Genomic DNA, 23,618 nt, shown 5'->3' on the forward strand with positions numbered 1-23,618 from the left:
GCTCGGGGAATAAAAATCATACTTGTCTTTGCCGATGACGTACAGTTAAGTCCACGAGTCTTTACTCGTGCGTCATTAATACCTGGCGAGATAAAACACATATTTTATAACTCAAATTTTAACCCGTAATATGAGCAGTAGCTACTTACTGTCACTTGCTGTTGCGTTTAGTAAATTTCAATTTCCGACTTATCATCGACTTATTTCGTATGCTTTAAATGATGACGCACGGGTAAAGACTCGTGGACTCAACTGTATATACAGTAGCACAATTAACATTAGAATACACAACAAAATACATGGTCATTTCAAAACAAGAACAACGGCGAATAAGGCAAGATCTGACTATAAACGATCATAACTTCGAAGGGGTTATCATCAGTTGTTGTCATCTAAACTCTGTCATGTGATGTCCTTGGTCCTTCCTTTAAATATTCAAACCAATATGGTTGATGCCATGTGATGCTAGGGGTTAATCTGGAAATATTTTTAACATCCCTTAAAATTTTTTAATATAATGTAACCTTCACAATTTTAAAACAACTTTTTTTGTTTTGTAAAAGAAGGGTTTTTACCCGTATATTTTGGTGGCTTAAAACAATAAACCTGTGATAACACTGATCATGGAATATTGATTCCGAAAAGTTCTGTTATGATATAACCGTATTTTAAGAATTTCAAATATACCTTTTACAAAATAGGGTTTTTATTTTTTTAAAGTTATACTTCTTTAGGCGCGATTGATATTGAGGGTGAATTTATTGTTGATCCGCGCGCATGCCCACACCGACAGTATGGTATTGTATTAGTCGTTATACGAGCTCTGATTGGATGTTGAAATGATCTGTCAATAATAAATAATTGTTCAATATGGAGGTAAACAAATGTTGTATTATATATTAGTTTTATTGTTGTGAGGACAGAAACAAAAAAGTTTTATAACTGTAGTGACTTTTAAATAGTTTTTAAAAGCAACAGGTACGTAATAATAATTGTTAAATATATCAGTATCCTAATAAAAAATTCCATAGGTACCTATACCTATTTGAACCTACCAAAATACATAGTATCTACATATGATTAGTATGTAATACTTTTATTTACATAATTTGATTACCATCAAAAATTATATCAATATTCACCTAATATATTGTTTTCTTACTCTATGTTTTGTTGTATTTTTTTAATTCTAAATCATTTCAATTCAAAATCAAAATAATTTGATTTACCTAATTCAAAATGTCAAAAGTTTAATCCGTTTAGTTATTCGATCTTCGCAAATAATGACGCACTGCCTCCGTGGCGAAGCGTTCAAGGCGAATGAACCTCAATACCAACCGCACTGATAAAAGCTGGTTCGAATCCCAATGAAAACTTTTATTTTTTTTATTTTGTTTTGTACATTTTATGATTGTAAGTATATTTATTATACAGGGTGTTTCATTGGGAAACGGAAATACTTTAATGGTGAATAGAGGTTATCTAGCCGGTTCTAGATATAGTACATTTTTTGCCCTACCGACTTTTATAACCGAGTTACAGGGTGTTTTATCGATTTTGCCCATTTCTTTCCTAAGCCATAACTTTAGAACCACCTTGTATATTTTTTTGATATTTGGTACACATATGTCTCATTAAAACCCAAACGACTGACATACTAATCATAAGAAAAATCCAGGTCCGGATTAACAAAAAATTATAAAGTAATTGTGACCTTAAAACAACACCCTGTATATTGAAATTTTGAAAATCTGTTTGCATATTTGAAAAGATCACATAAAAGTAAGTTTCAAAGTAAGATCACAAAAAAGTAAGATCACAAAAAATGGTTTGCTTCAATTTTTCGGCCAGACAATTTTATGACTTTCATTTTAAAATTATATTGAATTTTTTAAGAACTTTGACATTAAAAAGCAGATATTATTAACTTTTAGTTATAAATTATTAAAGTTAATGAATAAATACTAATTTTAAAAATAATCAATACTTATTTACCACGTTGGAACGACCCAATTACTAATGACAAGAAAAATCCAGGTCCGGATTAAGAAAAAAATATAAAGTAATTGTGACAACACCCTGTATTTGAAAATTAGTTTGTGTATTTTAAAAGAGCATAAAAACTACTTTAAAAGGTGCATGTCAAATTTTTGCGCAGATAATTTAATTTCGGCAATTTTGAAATCATATTGATTAATTCTGTTAAGGTGACAAGAAGCTATCAGAAAAATTAAGAACAATCCCAATGTACTTATAAAATCGATTCGAAATATTTTAAAACGAGCAAGGAAATGCATCGAACAAAATGGCGGACATTTTGAGCAACTGTTATAGTTCAAATATTTTTAATTTATGTTAAATTGTTGAATTGTAACGAATTTTTGTTTTATTAGATATAGCAGTTTTTTTAATTCTTTACTAAATCATTAAAATATCCCAATTTCCGCAATTCCAATTTTTAATGATGTGCATATAGCTACAAATCCCGAGAATCTATAAAGCCAGCGTAGTAAATAAGTATTAAGTATTTTTATAATAAGTATTGATTCATTAACATCAAATTATTATTAAAAGTTAGGGCTATGGGTACATAATTCGCAAATATTTTACGTGTATCCCTACTTTTTCTGTCTTTACACGGCAAATTACGTGTAGTAAAATCAGAGATATGTAAAGAAAATAGATCAGGCTAGTCATATGCCACTCAATGCATCGGGGTGTAACGCCGATATCAAGTACGGTGGTCTAACTATCTTTGTCTGTCGTGCGAGTGTGAGCGTATCTACCAAGAGGTGGGAATAACGGAACGACAGTGACACACAGGCGGCGGCCATCATATGCTAGAGAGAGAAAGCTAAGCGCCGGTAGAGAGAGATAGATAGACCACCGACCCGAACTGTTCCGCGTTACGCTATTTTTCGAACTGGCCTAATCTATTCTGTTATATCTATGAGTAAAATTCACACTGGTATTGATATGTAAACATTACTAGAATGTCATTCTACTTGAAAATGTCATCATTAATTTAAAGAGATGGGTTTTGAATGTTCTTGGATAACTGTTATTTTTATAATTGCAAATTATTAATTCAGTTAATAAATGTGATAATTTTTTCACTAACTATGTATTCAGTGATTGTAACAATTTATTTGTACAACAAAGACTAACACTCAATCGAGAAAAGAGGAAAAGTGTTAAAGTGATTTTTTAATAATATGTTGTTATGGAACGCTTACAGTTTTGAACATCTTTAACAACAAAATAATTCGATCACAGAATATATTATCCTGATGTATTCTCTGCTTGGATCTTCCACAAATAATACCCAATAAATAACTTTTTATTAAGTTCACGTCTTAAATCAATTGTTTATCAAATACACTATAATATATCAATAATATTTAATCAATAACTCAACATATTCCCGATGCAATGTCAAATATTTAAAATTGTCACTGATTGTCAGTGTCTGACTGACAATATATGCTGACAATATTATATTCGGCTGAGTGCGTTGTAAGACAAAGATAGATTTGGAAAATATTACCACGGCATTGTGTATATTTTTTTCGAATCCTGAAAAAACCAATAAATATTTTTTAAAAATTTAAACGCAGAATGAAAGACTAAACTATTACCGAGGGCCGAAAGTCCCTTAGAATAAATAAAAAGTTTATTTTGAATGATATATTTGAAATTAAAAATCACACTAAATTTACTTTTAGTTTTTCACCCCTGTAACTTATTAAAATAAACATTATAGAAGTTCTCAGGGATTTTCGGCCCTCGCTAATAACGTAATCTTTCATTCTGCGTTTAAATTTTTCAAAAATACTTATTAGTTTTCTCAGGATTCGAAAAAAATGAATCCCCATTTGAATAGCATTGCAGCCGAAAATACGTACCGATCCTCTTAACAACACCTGGTTTTTAATCTCAGAGTTCTTTAAAATTGCAATATAATTTCAAAATTTATGTAATTAAATCAACGGCGAAAAAATTAAAATAAGCCTTTAATCACAATTTTTCATGCTCTTTTAAAATGCGCAGACAAATTTTTAAAATTTCAATATACAGGGTGTTGGTTTAAGGTCACAATTACTTTGTATTTTTTTCTTAATCCGGACCTGGATTTTTCTTGTCATTAGTAATTGGGTCGTTCCAATGTGGCAAATAAGTATTGATTATTTTTAAAATGAGTATTTATTCATTAACTTTAATAATTCATAACTAAAAGTTAATAATATCTGATTTTTAATGTCAAAGTTCTTAAAAAATTCAATATAATTTCAAAATTAAAGTCATAAAATTGTCTGGCCGAAAAATTGAAGCGAAAAATTAAACTTACTTTTTTGTGCTCTTTTCAAATATGCTAACAGATTTTCAAAATTTTAATATACAAGGTGTTGTTTTAAGGTCAAAATTACTTTATAATTTTTTGTAAATCCGGACCTGGATTTTTCTCATGGTTACTATGTCGGTCGTTTGGGTTTTGAATGAGACATATGTGTACCAAATATCAAAAAAATATACAGGGTGGTTCTAAAGTTATGGCTTAGGAAAGAAATGGGCAAAATCGATAAAACACCCTGTAACTCGGTTATAAAAGTCGGTAGGGCAAAAAATGTACTATATCTAGAACCGGCTCGGTGACCTCTATTCACCATTAAATTATTTCCGTTTGCCAATGAAACACCCTGTATAATTTTATTTTCAGAAAATACGTATTTAGTTAAAAAAATTTCTGACAATTAATGGTCAGAAATCATTTGTGGCATTTTTTATGTGTTTGTGTGTGTTTTATTCTTGTATTATTTTAATTTTTGGCACTGTTTTAATAAAAATGTTTGAGAAGTCGTAAGTATAAATTAGTTTAATATTTAAATAAAATACAAATAAAAAGTATATTAATTTCGTTCAAATCATATAATAGAAGTATAACTTCTTACGTGCGTACAAAGTACACACACATTCTTTTTTTTAAGGAGTTTAAACATCTGGGAGCAGCAATCACCAATGATATCAAAATAGAACGAGAAGTTGAAACGCGAATAATGGCAGGAGACAGATCTTTCTTTGCGATGCATGTAATGAAGTCAAAACTTCTCTCACGAGGTGCAAAAATCCACATGTATAAGACCATAATACGACCAGCATTCGCGTATGGAAGCAAAACATGGACGGTAACAAAAAGAGAAGTAAATAAATTGCTGGCATGGAAACGTAAAATGCTTCAAGTGATATGTGGGCCTACAGAGAGAGCGTGACAAACGAATGGAGGCGGAGGCATTGATCGCACAGAGATGAGAGTTGGTCGTTAACCTCTCACTTGAGCACTATGTGCAATTTCGAGCAAGGATGAAGTACATCCACATGGTATTCCAATAATCTTATTACATCGACTTTTTTTTTTTTATTGGCTTTAGGATTAGACCATGCGGCCAGAAACAAAGTAAATAGTACATACATAAACATAATATATATGTATCTTATCTAAACTATCTAATTACTAATCTAAGTTAAGGTTATCTAAGTCTGATCGACCTTTTTGTTAAGAATAGATATAATAAACATTTTATTTTCAAAGTAAATTTTTGCTAAATTAATCTTAATAAAAATTTTGGGATAAGGACAAGGGTCACACTTTTCTCATTCAAGGATTTTTCTTTTTTCTTAATAATTATTGATTACCTATATACCCACCCCACACGGTAAGGCAGGCATGTAGGCAATCAAAAGGAAAGACATAATTTAAGGTTACAAGCCTAATCTAGTCATTCTATAACTTAATTTTACAGTCATATAGGAAAAACAAAATAAAATCTCAAATACGTTTATCACTCAGTGCCAAAAGATACATAACATTATAGGGACCGTAAACGTTTAAACTTCTTAAATTTTTTGTAAGAATGTCCGACTGATGTGTGTACTTCTTACAATTAAAAAATATATGATCCAAGTCCGCCGTTTCATTGCAAATATCACAAAGATTGTTATCAGTTATTTTTATTTTGTATAAATGTGCCGGATAGCAAGCATGTCCAAATATTTCATCCGAGATATGGTTGTTATGGAACTTCTCGGATAATCGTAATTTTTAAACCAGTAATTTTTTCGAATATCGGGTTCTAGCAATGTATATCTTGTGCCTTTTGTCAAAATAAAATGTTTATATTGTTTAGACCATTTTTTATATAAATTATCCTTAGCAATATTTATTCTCTCATCTAATGTTAATAAGGGTGTAACATCTTCTCCCAACTGTATGCTTTCTTTAGCCGCTTTATCAACTTGTTCATTGAATGTGATACCTGAGTGTGCTTTCACCCACACAAAAATAAATTTTCTAGTTTTTTGCATTTGAGAGAGCAAAGATTTTATTTTGGCTATGTAAGGATGACTATATGCGGAGTTGATTTGTAAATGTGATTGTAAACTATTTAAAACCGAAAGTGAATCAGAAAAAATTATGGAGTATGAAATGTTATTTTCCATTATAAATTCTATAGCTTTCAAAATAGCAAACGCTTCTGCTCTACAAATGCATGTTTTTCTACTCAATTTAAATCTGCGTTGTACTTGCAGTGGGACAATAAACGCCGCACCTGTGCCATAAGGATCTTTTGATGCATCTGTGTAAATAGCAGTATACATTTGATATTTGTTTAACAGCTGATTGATTATTTCATTATTGAGATATCTTAATTCAGAATATCTAGGTATAATTACCTGAATGTTCAACAATAAAACATCTAAGTTGACCTTAACTGTTGTAGGGGAGAAGTCTATTGAGTTTCTAAATCCTTCACATAAAGGAGGTGAGTTTCTATTAGACCAGTATGATCCTGTAAGGTCCTGAATATTTAGGGTGGAGATCTTTTGAGTAAGTGATGAATTTTTGACTTTGCACTTGATTATCATTTTTTCTGCCAATAATTGCCTTCTCAGCTCTAATGGAGGTTCCACAGTTTCTACTCTTAACGGTTCAATTGGAGTTGATTTCATTGCACCAATGCAGAGTCGCAAAGCTTTGTTTTGTAAAGTATCTAATTTTTTTAATAAGTTATTATTAGCACTACCATATTACATCGACTTAATATCGACTACTTTAAATTTGTTAAATATTATCAATAATGTAGTTTAGAGGTTTTTACACCTAATGAAGTGGCTAGTTTCAAATACTTATATACTAGACGTTCACACTGATGATGATCAGTTTTGACAGAAAACGTTTTATATATTTTAATTTTCCACTACGTGGTGGATAAATTTTATGAAACTTTTTAATAAATTCATATACCTACATACAACAGAAGTGTTTACTTCATTCTACGTTGTTTCCTGTATATGTTAAAGCAGTCATGTTGTTTTTCTAATCTATCTATTTCTGCACATTTTTCTGATACCCATAATTCCTTCTCTTCTTATATTTTTTGTTTGATTGTTTTATTTACGTTTTTGTATTGTTTATTCTTATATTTTCCCTTTTCTGATATCAATGCCTGTTTCTTTTGTTATCCATTGTTTGCTTTTAGGGGATGTATTGCCCTCCAGTTGTTGTATGATGTTTTTTAGGATCTTCTCTAACTCTCTCCATTTTTCTATAACTTTAAGTTGTCCTTGTATTTCTACTTTCTGGTCTTCCTTGTGTATTTTTTTCTTGATCTGTTGGCAAAGATCAGATTCGTTGAGCCTTCTTAGATTAATTCGAGGTGTTTTGGTGGCTGTTTTTATTTTCTTTGTTTAAGTTTCATGTCTGCTAAAACAAAGATGTCCTCCAATAACAAACCAATTTAAGTGTATGTATAGATTTTATTTCTTAATCTCTAATTAAAAATGGACAGGTAATTCTGGTACCAGTTTCTCTCTCTATAAATTTCAGGACTACCCCAAGTAATAACACGAAACACTTTTATAAAAATGCACATTGCCGCTATAAATATAAGATACCGAAATTTTTTAAACAACTCACACGCTTTGTATATAACCATCAATGAAGAAGAACTATCCAAAATAATACTGGAATTTAATACCTCTATTTCTGAACCCACCTCAGCCCTATCAACACTTTTAAGACTCTCTTCTTTATCTTGAATTTGAGATGCAATAGTTTTTCTGTTAAGCGAGGTGAAATACGCAAAAGTACCTAACGTTGCTTGGTAAATGTAGTCACATTGAGCTGAAGTGAAACAGTAAAACTTTATGCTATCTTCAGAAGCTAAATTTAGTACTAATCTGTCGTCTTCTTGAGTAACATCTACTATAGACATCCAGTCGAATTTGTGCACTTCCCTTCCTCCTTTATAAGCTGCTACTCCTTTATAATTCACCCATAAGGTCATTTTGTCACCGTATATGTTTTCCACAAGGTATGGTTCCACACCATACGTCTCCAGTTGGCAAGCCATTCGCAGGAAAAGATCTTGTGATTGATATATGGTAAGACCTTTTAAGTAGCTTTTATGTATTTCTATAGCTTTCATTTCTATACTGAAAGTTTGATTCATGACGATTTTTTCTTGAACATAATTGCCCAAATGTACTTCAGCATCATAGTCTCCACAAGAGTATTGTAGTATTAAAGAAATCAACATAACTGCATCACAGGACTTGCATCCTAGTTTACCACTTAACAAATCTAGTCTAAGTTGCATGAAGATTTGGTACTTGGCCTCTTCATCAGAAACTTTGTATGGATCTGGTGGATATATTTTAACTCTAAAGTAGAAATGCATCAAACTTGTGTTGTTCACCTGAGAATGGATTAGTTTATTTTCGTCCAACCAATGTTTCTGGCCGTATTCGTCTACGTATCTCAAACCCCAGAAACATTTTTGTTCTATGTGGAGATATTCACAAATATAATCTAATAAATCGTTGCCTACGTTATCCAATTTGTACTCGCAATCTACGACTGATCCATTGGTGAGTAGATGGACTGAACATGGATAGTATATGTCGACATTTCTTTTGGATGTCTCAGTTTTCATTACAAATTTCGATCAACATAAATATATTTAAGAAATGTTTGATGGTTTGACAGAATATTGATTTGACGTCTCTTAAACGAAAACATAACGACATAACGTCAATATTAGTAATTTAAGAGTTGTGAAATGGATAATATTCCGGTGAATGTTTTTAAAGCTTTTTTATTACCAGAGAACGGCAGTTCTCGCCAGTGGCGCACACCCAAACCCCTACATGCGACACTATATATACACGAAATTTTCGATGTTCTAAATCTGACTGAATTGAAAATTGGACCAACTCCCATCTTAAAGTTTAGGAAAAGACTCACCCATTCATATGTCAACCATCCATTTTGGTCCAAGGGTGTGGATTTTACGGCCCTTCCTATTTAGGGTCTGTTTTTCGTTCTCGTTCCCAAAACTCCCAAAAACTTCAATAATGTATGTCTGGCCTTTACGGCTTCTGATAGTACTGATCATTATCTTTCCAACGCATGTTTAATTTTGAAAATCAGTTATACCATTCAAAAGTTACCGAGCTCATAAATATGACTCAATTTTATTTAAAAAAGGGAAAATGTTTGTGGATATGTATGTGTGTGGAAAATTTAAACCGATTTGAATTTTTTTTTCTGTGTTTGAAGAGGGGGTCAGGGCCTATTCAGAACCGGTGTAGTTTGTAACTTTTGACCACCTATAAATAAGCCAGATATAGGACTTGGTAAGTACAAAACGGCATATTTTTTGGGGGTATATATCTTCGGATTAAGAAGAGACAGGAGAACCGCAAATACATCTAATTAATAGTGTTGAGTTAAGCTTTCAAATGTTTTTTAAGCCGTCAGTATCAGACATACACACGGCTCAGTATAGCCGAAAAACTGAAAAACTAAACTTTGAAAATTTTGGTTTTTCGACAATTACTCAAAATTTCAACCTACGAATTACGCCAATAACTGAGAGTTTGTAGAAGGACTCTAGACGAATCTAACGGTGTATACATCATATTCGGGAAAATTCGAATTTTTAAGTTATATGCTTCATAAGTATGATCAAATCTATTTCCTGTGGGAAAAACGGTTCCTCAAGCTCAATAATTCCTCTAATAGCTTCAGTTATCATACTTGACCTTAGATCCATCAGATACTACTAGTCAGTAGGTTTTAAACTCATGTTTACTGATCAAAATCGGTTAAGCCGATTAGAAGTTATTACGCTACAAAAGCATAATCCAATTAACGATTATTCCCGAAATCGTTTATGTAGTTGTAGTGGTTACGACGCTAAATTTGATCTGGCAACGGGCAATCCGACTTCATTTACCGGCCATCTTAATATTTTTTTCAATCTATTTCGAATAGAAAAAAGTCTAGTGTACATTTGATTGAAACTAGATCATTTGGGAGATAATGCAACAAAGGTGACCATTTATAAAGCTTAACGTGTAATAGAGGAACATTGCATTCAACTTCACACATTTAATTTATAAATAACTTTGATAAACTCCTGATACAAGAATAAAAAACCGCTAAACGCCGTAAAAATGAGTGGCGCATACAATATTCCAGCTACAAAAGATCTGATATGAATATTACGTGGCGCGAAAATGTATTTTCATTTTGATGCAAAACAAAATTCTAGTTTTATTTTATTATTTTAAAATATTTTTCCATAATATTTGCTAAATTTGAAGTAAACGCGCCACAGAAGAGTTTCAAAATTCAAACTGTATCAAAGTTACCCTTTTGTGGCGCGCTTACTTCAAATTTAGCAAATAATATGGAAAAATCTTTTAAAATAAAACTAGAATTTTTGCATCAAAATTCACGCCACGTAATATTATCAGACCTTTTGTAGCTGGAATATTGCATGCACCACTCATTTTTACGGCGTTTAGCGGTTTTTTATTCTTGTTTAATTAACAGCGTAGACTGATATCTCTAGGATCTACAGTTACCAAAGAAGGTAACAGGACCAGTGCTACGCTTCAACCGCCTATTATTACCCCTGGTTTTATGCAAAGGTTCATTTTATTTAGGCTGAGTCGACCTGGGGCATGTACACATTTAAAAATGTCTATATGTTGTCGCCGACGCTGGGTTTCGAACCCGGATTTCTGCGTGGAAGTCAGACATCCTACCTCCTGGGCTATCCGGCCCATGTCTCGTTTCTTCAAAGTTGTAAATTGTAAATCAATTTTTGACAATTTCGCTGATCGCGGTGGTTAAAGAGTTGGTCCTCCTCTGCCTATCCACCTCGCAGGAAAGTTATTCTTTAGTTAGATGATTCGGAATAAGAGCAGTATGATAAACTGTTGTTTTAAAAACCACATTATTTATCAAATATTAAGTAGAACATTTTGAACCATCATAACAATGTGGACGAATCACAGAGTTTCCAACAATACCACCCCAAACATTTATAGACCACCTAGTTTGTCTATGACTGTTAATAGAGTAGGGACTGCTTTAATGTATAGTCATGACAATTATGCAGAATCACTGTTCCTTTTTGTAAAATGTAGCCTCATCTCCAAAAGGTACATAATTGAAAAAAATCTCCTGCAGATGAAGATGATACAGTTTTAGGTGCTGATTTCTTCTCAACACTTTACCTTGACCGGTATTTTCTTTCTTAATCTGTGTCACTTTCTTTACAGATTGTCTTTTCGCCTGTAGCTAAAAGTTTGGCAGTGGGATAAGCTTTTTTCGTTTTAGTTGTTCCTCCGATTTTTTTAAAGTAGGCTTTGCAGGTCCAGAAGACGACTAGGAAGTAGACGGTAACTTGAAAAATTCTGAAGCTCCTTTTTCTTTTGTTTGTCAACGATTTAGTAGTAACGAAAACTTTGAATTATTTTTTGGTGAAGAGTGCAAATTTTTGCGCATCCAAAATTGAAACTTGAAATTTCGTTTCAATATGCGAAGACTGTATCCAAGTCTTTTTCTGATTTTTAAAGAATGAACAGAGAATAATTCCTTTTCTGTTATGTTTTATCTATCTATCTAATTAGCCTTCTTCGGTCCATCACTGGACATAGGCCCCCAATCCTTTTCCATTCTGCTCTGTCTGTCGCTACAGTCATCCACCTAGAGCCCACGTGCTTCCTAATATCTCATTTGGGGCCCTCCTCTGTTTAGTTTATATTCTTACAGTCTCCAATATATAAGAATTTTGTTCCATCGGTCTACTTTTTGTCTTATATTGTGTCCAAATCTCAATTTCAATTGTACGTCTTGTTTAACATCCCTAAATTTTGTTTTCTTTCTTATCCACTCGTTTCACTTTTTAAAATCTTTTTATATACTTGGCTTGGTTGGTGTCACGGACTCCGCAAATTTTGTAATCCATTTTAAAAATAGTTCTAGGCTGCCTAGACACCTGAAATTTTCAGAATAGCTTAGAACTAGCTAACAATGCAATATTTAACTGCTATTATACAGGGCGATTAATTATTAGTGGGGTGAAGCTCCGTAGATCCGTTATAGTAATGTATAGCGATAAAACTTAATAAAAAAAATTGTAGCGAACTTTGAGATTTATATTACAAAATTAGTTCTAATGTTACAGGGTGTTCGATAACATAGTGGCAGACCAAACTTATGTTTTTTTAAATAGAACACCATGTATTTTATTTTATATTCGAAATCTTCGTAACTGTTCGATTACAAAAATATAAAGTTTTGGTATATTATACGGGGTATTTACAAAGTTATAACCAATTTTATATGAAAATCGTAACAAGTTTAACTACCTATATAAAAAAAAGCAAGCAAAAGGTCAATGGTTTATTGACGTTATATTTTTTAAATTATTGTCAAAATTTTCGTAAATGTTTGTTTTGCTAATTTTCTTTATATTGAATACAGGGTGAGTCAAAACGCAAGTACATTATTTTCTCAGTAATTTTAAATAGAACACCCTGTATTTTATATCATTATCGAAAAGTACCATTACCATACTATAATTTTTGTATAACATTCCCTATGTGTAAATTTATTAGTTTTCGAGATATTTTCATTTTTCAGAGCAAAATTATTAATAATTACGGGTCAAAATCTATCCAAATTTTAAGTAAGCCATTACTGAATAATTGTCTAAAACTTACAAATTACGATTACTGATTATCAATCTGTAATCAGAGTTGGAACAATTTTTGTTATTAACTTTTATTACTATCTATTACTTATAACGGATCTACAAAGCTTTACTGACCATTCACACTGTATGGATAAATCGATATTTTTTTTATTTCAAACTATTTTAAAAATGTGACTATTGCAATGATATTTTAAATTACGTTAATAAATGGATATCTACAAATTGATGGTGCCTCAGTGGCATTAGACTGCAGATCTAGAGGTCCCCAGTTGGAACCCGGCTGTTGCGTATTTTTTTTAATTGTTTTAATAAATAATTAAAACTTTATATACTTAAAATTATATATACCATTTTAAACAACAGTGGTATTTTAAAAAATACTATTTTATACTAGTGTAATTTTTGGAATCATAATTATAAATAACAGTTAATACACATACCAAAAATTCATATTTAATAAGTTAATTATTCTTTCCAAATATGTTGTGTCCTACATATGTACATGTACAATAAGAAAACTGTGACATTATCAAAAGTACTTTTTCTACTCTGTCATATTATGTATAAATTTGTAGTTTGTGAAAACTGTCATTATAGATAGCAGTGCGTGAAGGATTTAAAGTGTGCGTGAAGTAACAATGTATTTTAAATGGGATTTACTTTTTCGCACTGTTTTTAACTTTCGCGTTGTCATGGTGACAATTCTTAACTTTCGCGATGCCATGGTGATGACAATATGAGCAATGAATTACAACAAAAGTTTTGACAGTTTTGTGGTTTGAAAGTAGTTAGAATTTTTAAATGTCAAAGTTAAATGAATTCCAGTGACGAAGAGTTACAGCTTTTTTATTTATTTATCGTAGATAAAATATTGTATGAAATTGTGCGTGAAGTACTTTTTGCGAACTTACGCGATTTATAGCACTCGCTCCGTTGTCGCTCGTGCTCTAAAATTCACGTGCGTTCGCAAAAAGTATACTTCACGAACTGTTTCATAAATAACTATTATCTACTCTGTCATATTATGTATAAGTTTTTAGTTTGTGAAAACTGTCATTATAGATAGCAGTGCGTGAAGAGTTTAAAGTGTGCGTGAAGTAAAAATGTATTTTAAATGGGATTAACTTTTTCACACACTTTCAATGGGTTTTTGGCACACTTTCATATAATCAAATATCCTTAACTTTCGCGTTGTCGTGGGGATGACAATATGAGCAATGACTTGCAACAAAATTTTTGGCAGTTTTGTGGTTTGAAAGTAGTTTGTAGTAAATGTCAAAGTTCTAAAAATTGTAGAATAGAAATGAATTCCAGTGACGAAGAGTTACAGTTTTTATATTTGTTTATCGTAGATAAAATATTGTATGGAACTCTGCGTGAAGGACTTTTTGCGAACTTACGCGATTTATAGCACTAGCTCCGTTGTCGCTCGTGCTCTAAAAATTGCGTGCGTTCGCAAAAAGCATACTTCACGAACTGTTTCATAAATAACTATTTTTATTAGAGTGTAATTTTTGGAATTTTAAGCATTTTATCGTTAAATCGTTTATCGTTAAATTATTTTATATTCTTTCCTATAAATAATAAAAAGGTTTTATTATAAAAAAGTTCTTTTTTATAAAAGTGTAATTATTATCCATTAGTCTTATGTGCAACATTTGCCTTTCCATTGCTCTTTGCGTTTTTATGATTTTGTCTATGATTGCTTTTGTAAACGTCCACGTTTGGGAACCAAATTGAAAACAGGGAGTACTCATTGAGTGTATACCTTGGTCTTAAGATGTTGTGGATATCTTTTTTTTTAAGGATGTAGCTTAGTTTGCCAAGTGCCATATATGCCAGTCTAAATCGTCATTGATCTCTGATGTTGGGTTTTCCTTGTTAAGTTTTATAATTTGACCCAGATATATAAAATCGTGAAATTGTTCTATTTCAACCTCTCCGATCCTCATTGTGATGTCCTCATCTGTACTTATTATGATTTTGTTCTTGCTGTAATTCATATTGCCTACCTTTCCAGCTATTATGTCTAGTTCTTTCATCATTTTAAAAAATTCTTCTTTTTTATCGGTTATCAATACGGTGTCATCAGCATACCTTAGATGGTTCAAGCATTGTCCACAAATTTTTATACCTTTTTCTTCCCATTCTAATATTTTAAAAATATCTTCCAGAACCAGATTGAAAAGTTTCGGTGGTATTGTATCACCTTGTCTCACGCCTCTATTTATTTGTATTGCTTTTGTTCCTTCGTATACTTTAATCGTTGTTTTGGCTTCCTTATATACATTTTTTTATGTTAATTCCTCTAATTTCCAGTTTAGCTGCTTAAAAATGCCTTCCATACCAATCGTAAATATTTGCGATACAGGATATCCTTGTTTTACTCTTCATTCTATTTTCATCCTTTTGGTGTTTGTAGGAAATGGATGGAAAAGTATGTCTAATAAAAAATTACGAAAATAAAACAATGAAATCGATCACAAATTCTTTTATTTGGTTGGTTGAGTGATAAAGAATAAGTTTTTGTGTGACAAAACATTCACAAAGCCTGTAAGTAAATAATTTACAGAAAAGTGTGCTATACAAATAGTTTAACTACATAAAATAATTTACAAATATTTCATCATATACATTCAACATTTACTTATATTAGATACAGATAAAAAAGTAACAGTAATCACTATTTACAAAACTAAAAAAATAGTTCGATCGGTAACAGTCGAGTAACTATCATCTTTGGGATGTACAATTAGAAGAACAGTAAACAATATCGTGTGGATTTTATTTGTTAATTTTTAATTTATAGTGTATTTATTAATGCTTGAAAGCAAATTAAAGCGTCCGAATATTATATTATACAGGGTGTCCCGAAAAGAATGGTCATAAATTATACCACAGATTCTGGGGTCAAAAATATGTTGATTGAACCTCACTTACCTATATACAATAGTGCACACAAAAAAGTTACAGCCCTTTGAAGTTACAAAATGAAAATCGATTTTTTTTTTCATATATCGAAAACCCTTCGAGATTTTTCATTGAAAATGGACATGTGGCATTATTATAGCAGCAACATCTTAAAAAAAAATTAAAGTGAAATTTGTGCACCCCATAAAAATTTTAAGGGGGTTTTGTTCCTTTAAACCCCCCCAAACTTTTTTGTACGTTCCAATTAAATTAATATTGTGACACCATTAGTTAAACAAAATGTTTTTAAAACTTTTTTGCCTCTTAGTACTTTTTTGATAAGTCAGTGTTTATCGAGATATTTTGAATATTTGTCGAATCCACCACATATTTGTATATGGTTAAATACGATTATAGAGACCTGTTAATAATCTGAAAATGTATTTATAATTTACATTTTTAGGTATATTTTGAAAAAGAAGCCATATCTCGATAAAAGGTGATTTCTCAAAAAATAGACTAAGGGCCGGTACTTTATGTCTCCGTTAACAGCCGGTTAGTTAACCGGGGTTTAATCGGGACAGAAATATATGCATAACATAGACATAAACGCAATTATACTTATTATTATATTCATAAATAATTATAATAATAATTATAATTACTTTTATTACAACGCAAGAGGCCCTATGGGGTACTTTTCTGTCCCGATTAAACCCCGGTTAGCTAACCGAGGTTTAACCGGGACATAAAGTACCGGCCCTAAGAGTCAAAAAAGTTTTAAAAACACTGTGTTTAACTAATGGTACCACAATAATATTGTAATTGGAACATACACAAACATTTGGGGGGTTTAAAGGAACAAAACCCCCATAAAATTTTTATGTAAATATATTAAAAAAGAAGCCGCATCTCGATAAAAACTGGCTTATTGAAAAAATACTAAGAGTCAAAAAAGTTTTAAAAACGTTGTGTTTAACTAATGATACCACAATAATGAATTAATTGGAACGTATACAAAAGTATGGGGGGGGGGGGTTTAAGGGAACCAAACCCCCATAAAATTTTTATGGGGTGGACAAACTTCACTATAATTTTGTTTTAAGATGTTACTGCCATAAGAATGATACATGTCAATTTTCAATAAAAAATCTCTAATAGTTTTCGATATATTGAAAAAAATCGATTTTCATTTTGTAACTTCAAAGGGCTGTAACTTTTTTTATGAGCACATTTGTACTAAGGTAAGTTAGGTTCAATCGAACTATTTTTGACCGCAGAATGTGTGGTATAATTTATGACCAATCTTTTCGGGACACCCTGTATATTATAGGTTCTATATAAGTACTATATACTCGATCGGCTATATAACAAAAATATAGCCCAAGCAACGTCTTAAATAATTATTTTGTCTGCACACATTTTTGATCTTTCTTCATTTTTGGTCTTTCTTCATTTTTGGTCATATAATTATGCCATCAATATTATTTGTTTTTACTAGATTTAATTTGGCTCTAATTCGTTCTTCTATTCCTCTTTTACAATCTTCATCATAAAAACCAATGTTATCCTCTCTATTTAATAGGAATGAATCTACTATAATGAAGTTACTAATAGCCTAATAAAATAAAAAAAAGTCAAAATGTAAATTCGTACAGGTTAAAATAAATTTTATATCAAAGTTTAGGTGGGTACAAAAGATATTTTCAAGAAAGTATCCAAATCATACAAGGGGATCATTGTTTAAATAATTAAAAAGGGGTCATTTTTGCAAAAAAAAACTTTTTTAACTGCTGAGGTAATTCACTTATTAATGAAGGTCTATGGGATTTTTTTCTACAAAGCTGAAGGGTAAATATTTCACGTAAGACTTACTAAATTAAATTTGACCCCCTATTTATTTAAATAATTGTATATAAAACTTAAAAAACAAATTCGCAAATAATTATTTTTAGCGTTTTAAATAAGCACTATAAAATATTTTATTTTACAGACTAAGTTGCGCTATGTTACCAGTATTAAGCAAAAAAAAATTGGTCAAAAAATATTTAATATTTTTTGAGATATTGAAGTTGTTTATTAAATATTACTATATTTTCAATTGCAAAAACGCGGTTGTTGCCAAAGAAATATTCACCTGCTTAAGATCTCATTATTTTTATTTTTATATATATTGTCGATAATTGTATGGATACATTCAAATTTCAATTAAACTCCCCCCTAAAATGGCATTTGAAAATCGTACAAATTTGTTTATAATTTGTTTTTTTAATAACGTCGCGGGGATTAAGTATTTTAAAATGCCGTTTCGATAATTGGGTTCCTGGGAATTTTTTACTAATTAACACAATTTTTTTGTCGTTTTTTCTTCTTCTTTTTTTCCTTGGAGTTATATTACTACGGGCCCTTTTAGGGTTAAATTTTATTAAGAATGTCGAGTCTATGAGATCTAGATTGTAGACCTAAAAATATTAAGATTTAACTAAAATCTCTTAAATAAAATATGGCTACTTACTGAGTTACATGGTGTTTTATTTAAAAATTTAAAAATTATTGTTACCAAGTACTTTAAAACTATTTAACGTATCCTTATCATACTTGACAGAAAGTGTGGCTATTATACACCCTACTAAATTGTGATTAATAAATTTTTCTAGCTAGTGCCAGAGGCGTACGACAGGGGATAGTGAATGATTGACCCTTCCCAAATTCTACGCCACTGAGTGAATTACTATTTTAACGAAATTTTTCGATTCTCCAATACTTTGTATGTAAATAACTTTATTGATATCGATAAAGTCATCAGTTTGGGAGATATTGGAAGTTTAAAATGAATGAATGAATGAATCAAAATAACTATGCCGTTTCATTTTTAACGTCCAATATCTCGAAAACTAATGACTTAATCGTTACCAGTAAAGAGTATATTATTTACATATAAAGTATTGGAGAATCGAAAAATTTCGCTAAAATAGTAATTCCCTCAGTGGCGTAGAATTTGGAAAGGTCAACCATTAACTATCCCCTGTCGTACGCCTCTGGTAGTAGCTAGAAACTTTTATTTGTCACAATTTAGTAGACTGTATAGTACCCACACTTTCTAACAAGTATGATAAGGATGCGTCAAATAGTTTGAAAGTACTTGGTAAAAATAATTTTTAATTTTTAAATTAAACACCCTGTAACTCAGTAACCAGCCACATTTTATTTAAGTGATTTTAGACCAATCTTAATATTTTTAGGTCTAGAATCTATAACTTAGAGATTCGACATTCTTAATGAAACTTAACCTTACAAGGGCCCGTAGTAATATAACTCCAAGAAAAAAAAAGAAGAGGAAAAAAAGACAAAAACATTTGTTAATTAGTGAAAAATTCCCAGAAACCCAATTATCGAAACGGCATTTCAAAATATTTAATCCCCGCGACGTTATTAAAAAAAAATTATAAACAAATTTGAATAATTTTCAAATGCCATTTTAGGGGGAAGTTTAATTGAAATTTGAATTTATCAATACATTTATCGAAAATATACATAAAAATAAAACTAATAAGATTTAATACAGATGAATATTTCTTTGGCAACAACCGCGTTTTTGCAATTGAAAATAGAGTAACATTTAATAAACAAATTCAATATCTCAAAAAATATTAAATATTTTTGGACTAATTTTTTTTTATTAATACTGATAACATAGTGCAACTTCTCCTGTAAAATAAGATATTCTATAGTGCTTATTTAAAACGCTAAAAATAATTTTTGCAAATTTGTTTTTAAAGTTTCATGTATAATTATTTAAATAAATAGGGGGTCAAATTTAATTTAGTAAGTTATATGTGAAAGACTAACCCTTCAACTTTGCAGAAAATAATCCTATAGACCTTTATTAGTAATTGAATGACCTCAGCAGTTAAAAAAGTAATTTTTTTGCAAAAATGACCCCTTTTTAATTATTTAAAGAATGATCCCCTTGTGTGATTTGGATACTTTCTTGAAAATATCTTTTGTACCCACCTAAACTTTGATATAAAATTTGTTTCAACCTGTACGAATTTACATTTTGTTTTACATGTAGTGAAATTTTATTTTACTAGACTATAAGGGCCGGTTGTTCGAACGCTATTCAAAAATGGAATCAACTGATCATTATCAAATATTTAATTATTGTCACCAACTGTCAATGTCAACTTTGTTTGGGTTGCTGAAAAGATAATTGATTACAATTATGAGATTTATTAATCAATTACGTTAATAAGTGTTATGTTAATTAATAATTAATAATTAATTACTCAATCAATTATGTTAATTATCATAATGATAATTAACATAATTAAGTACAATCAACTGATTGACTTACGAATGAGGGGTGTTGTTATTTGATGGTCGTTAAGGGGACTTAATTATAATCATCTTCTTGATTAGCGTTCGGACAACCGGCCCTAAATATAGACCTGATTACTAAATGGAATTTTAAAAAAATAATATTAAATTTACAATAATTATTATTATCAACATTCTCATACTGCGGCTACAACATTCTCATAGACTTTTTAACGTCGTTCTGTCAATTTGGGTTTAAATCATTTTTGAATCAAAAGTATCTAGATCCAATGAAACAGAAACATCGGATGAAAAAATATCTCCATAATTAAGTATTCTAATTATCTCTAAAAAAGATCAGTTTGCAGATACTAAAATTTTTGTAATACCATCAATATTGTTTACTGTTCTATTGTATATTTTGAAATTTATACGTGAAGTAACTTTGATCAGTATATCAAATTTATAATTTGTAGAACTTTTGAAAGCATATGTAAGAGTTTTTGATATATTTTCGGTTTTGTTTTTGTTTTCAAGTTCAGTTTTCAAGTTCACCAAATGCAAACGTATTCCCAGGCTCGCCATACCGGTCATAGAAAAAATTCATAAAATAAAAATGATTGAGTATTTCTCTTTTATGAAGTTTTTCTATGACTGGTATGGCGAGCCTGGGAATACGTTTGCATTTGGTGAACTTGAAATCTCAAAAAGATCAAAACTGCAGATCAGCAAAGCCTACTAATCCTGTGGCAAATAGAGACCGAGGAACTTTTCAATGCACTACACTTAATTAAGTATCGTAAAGCTGCAGAAGTTGATCATATACTTGCAAGTCAGTTAAAAAGAACAGGTCTTCACTCTAGAATTGTGATGTTACTTTTATGATGGTTGCATCGTAACATCGTAACATGCGTTACTATGTATAACTAGATTTCGAATGACTCTAAGCGTTTAGTGGCACTTTCCGAATTTCTCTTAGTACTTACTAAGCCTAATTAATCATATCACCAAAGTCTTCACCAAAATCATATATAACAGAATCTACAACAAGTGTGAAGCGGAAATCAATGAGTCACAATTTGGTTTTAGGAACGCTTTGGGCACAAGGGAAGCAGTGTTTTGTCTGCAAGTATTAGTACAGAGGTGTAGAGATATGAACAAGGATGTCTACATGTGCTTTGTAGATTACTCGAAAGTCTTTGATAATGTGAGACATGACCAACTAATTGAAATTCTACAAAGCATAGGAATTGATGATAAGGACATCCGAATTGTGACAAGTCTCTACTAGAATCAGACAGCCAGGGTAAAAGTCGGCAATTCGTCCGCAGAGAGCATTGACATCAGAAAAGGTCTGCGACAGGGATGTGTTCTCTCCCCTCTCCTTTTTAATATTTACTCCGAAAAATTTTTTAAAAAAGCACTGGATGAAGCAAACGAAGGCATAAAAATCAATGGAGAATTGATAAATAACATCCGATATGCGGACGATACAGTCGTACTTGCCAGTAGTATCGATGAAATGCAGTATCTTATGGACAGGGTACAAAGAGCAAGTGAAGAAAGAGGACTTAACCTCAACATAAATAAAACAAAATGGATGCTGGTCAGCAAAACTCAAAAACCTGCCAGAAAATTGAAGATAAAAAACCAACTAATTGAACACGTTGACTCGTATATATACCTAGGAACAGTCGTCAACTCGAAATGGGATCAAACAATCGAAATACGATCTAGAATTGAAAAGGCTAGAGAAACATTTAACAACATGAAAAATATATTCACCCACTCCGACATATTTCTCTACAGTCTTGCTGTATGGCGCAGAGGCATGGACACTGACGGAAACATTAATGAGAAAGTTGGAGGCATGCGAAATGTGGGTGTATGGACGTATCTTCAAAATATCCTGGACGACTCACACCACCAACGTAGAGGTACTACCTACGCCGAACGGGAAAACAAAAAGAAATCTCTTTCACAATTAAAAACGGAAACTTGAATACCTCGGTCATATTATGAGACATGATAAACATCATATACTCCAACTGATAATACAGGGTAAAATAGAAAGCAAACGCGGACCCGGAAGTAGAAGACACTCATGGTTTCAAAACTTAGCCAATGGTTTGGACTAACATCGATCGAGTTATTCAACGTCCGCAACGGACAAGGCACATGAAGAAGAAGAAGAAGATTAGGATATTATTAACTAAAATATTGACAAGCTCGTTAAGGAAATTTCGGCTCGAAAAAAATTTGACTCGGCTCGAAGCTCGGCTCGTAAGAAACATATCGGCTTGAGCTCGAAGCTCGAGCTTGTGACCATCCCTAATTGTTTTTATTTGTTTTTCTTTTCTTTTTAATTTCCCTTTATTTGCTTTCCCCTCTGTCGTAGGATTTTGTTTTTACCATATTCTTCATTGTTTGTATCAATGTTAAATCCTCATCTTTCCTCTTATGCTTATAATGAAATTAAAGCTGAAATTTTCTCTCACATTTATTGTTGCCACAATCAAAAATAGTGTCTCGCATATACAAAACTATTAAATTACGAGTAAAGATTAAAAACCTTGGTTGCTAACTTTATTTATCAAGCTAAAGTTACAGTGCCGGGCTGAAAACCGACAAGGCCCCCAAGCCAACGCGAAGTAAACGTATCGACACTGTTCCGCCTCCTATTGTTTTATCCACACTCTCTTCCAAGATTAGCAAGCTAGATTAAACGAAATTAAATTACATGGAAAGCCGTGTTGTCAGCTCGTGTAATTCCATACTCCCATAGCTCCACCACCGAGGAAGATCACGACAGTGGAAAGCTCGGTTTCAGTTTTCACTCCGACTTGTCAACACATCCCCTCACCTTCAGCTTTCAGCCTTCAGCTACCGAATTTACTTTCAGCTTGAAACTTTCAGGTGTCAAGTTTAATTCTCGGCTATGTCTACGATTTTCCGAGAGAGATTTATATATTTTGCACTGAGATACAATCTTGAGACAAAGTACAATTCGACGATGAAAAGAATACTTGATTTACTTGGAAATTTTTTATAAAGCTGTTTGAGAAATGATGTATAAAAGACATCGGTGGACGATAATAAATGAAAACGAGTAAGAGAAGTATAGATTAATAATAAAAAATTGTGAATGGGCTATATATGCATATTGAGGATACTCTGCCGATCTCAAAAACCTGTAGTTATTTAATCTTACTACAGTGCAACTTTATGGTCCATAGGAATATGGTAATGATATCTGAATCGAAATTAAATATAATGCCTTTTATCTACCTGCGTTTTTACTCACGTATTGAGTACTAG

At 31.4% G+C, this 23,618-nt stretch overlaps 1 protein-coding gene across 1 annotated transcript; it reads right to left on the minus strand.

Moving 5' to 3' along the window:
• Positions 1 to 7,473: 7,473 nt before the first annotated feature.
• LOC114325371 (FERM domain-containing protein 3-like) lies at positions 7,474 to 8,990 on the minus strand. Its single transcript, XM_050650559.1, has 2 exons — positions 7,973 to 8,990; positions 7,474 to 7,724 (listed from the first exon to the last, which is right to left on the minus strand). Exons 1-2 carry the CDS (start codon positions 8,988 to 8,990, stop codon positions 7,474 to 7,476), a joined length of 1,269 nt encoding a protein of 422 aa, XP_050506516.1.
• Between the last annotated feature and the right edge of the window lie 14,628 nt (positions 8,991 to 23,618).

Source organism: Diabrotica virgifera, chromosome 1, assembly GCF_917563875.1.
Source record: "Diabrotica virgifera virgifera chromosome 1, PGI_DIABVI_V3a".
NCBI classification, from domain to species: domain Eukaryota; kingdom Metazoa; phylum Arthropoda; class Insecta; order Coleoptera; family Chrysomelidae; genus Diabrotica; species Diabrotica virgifera.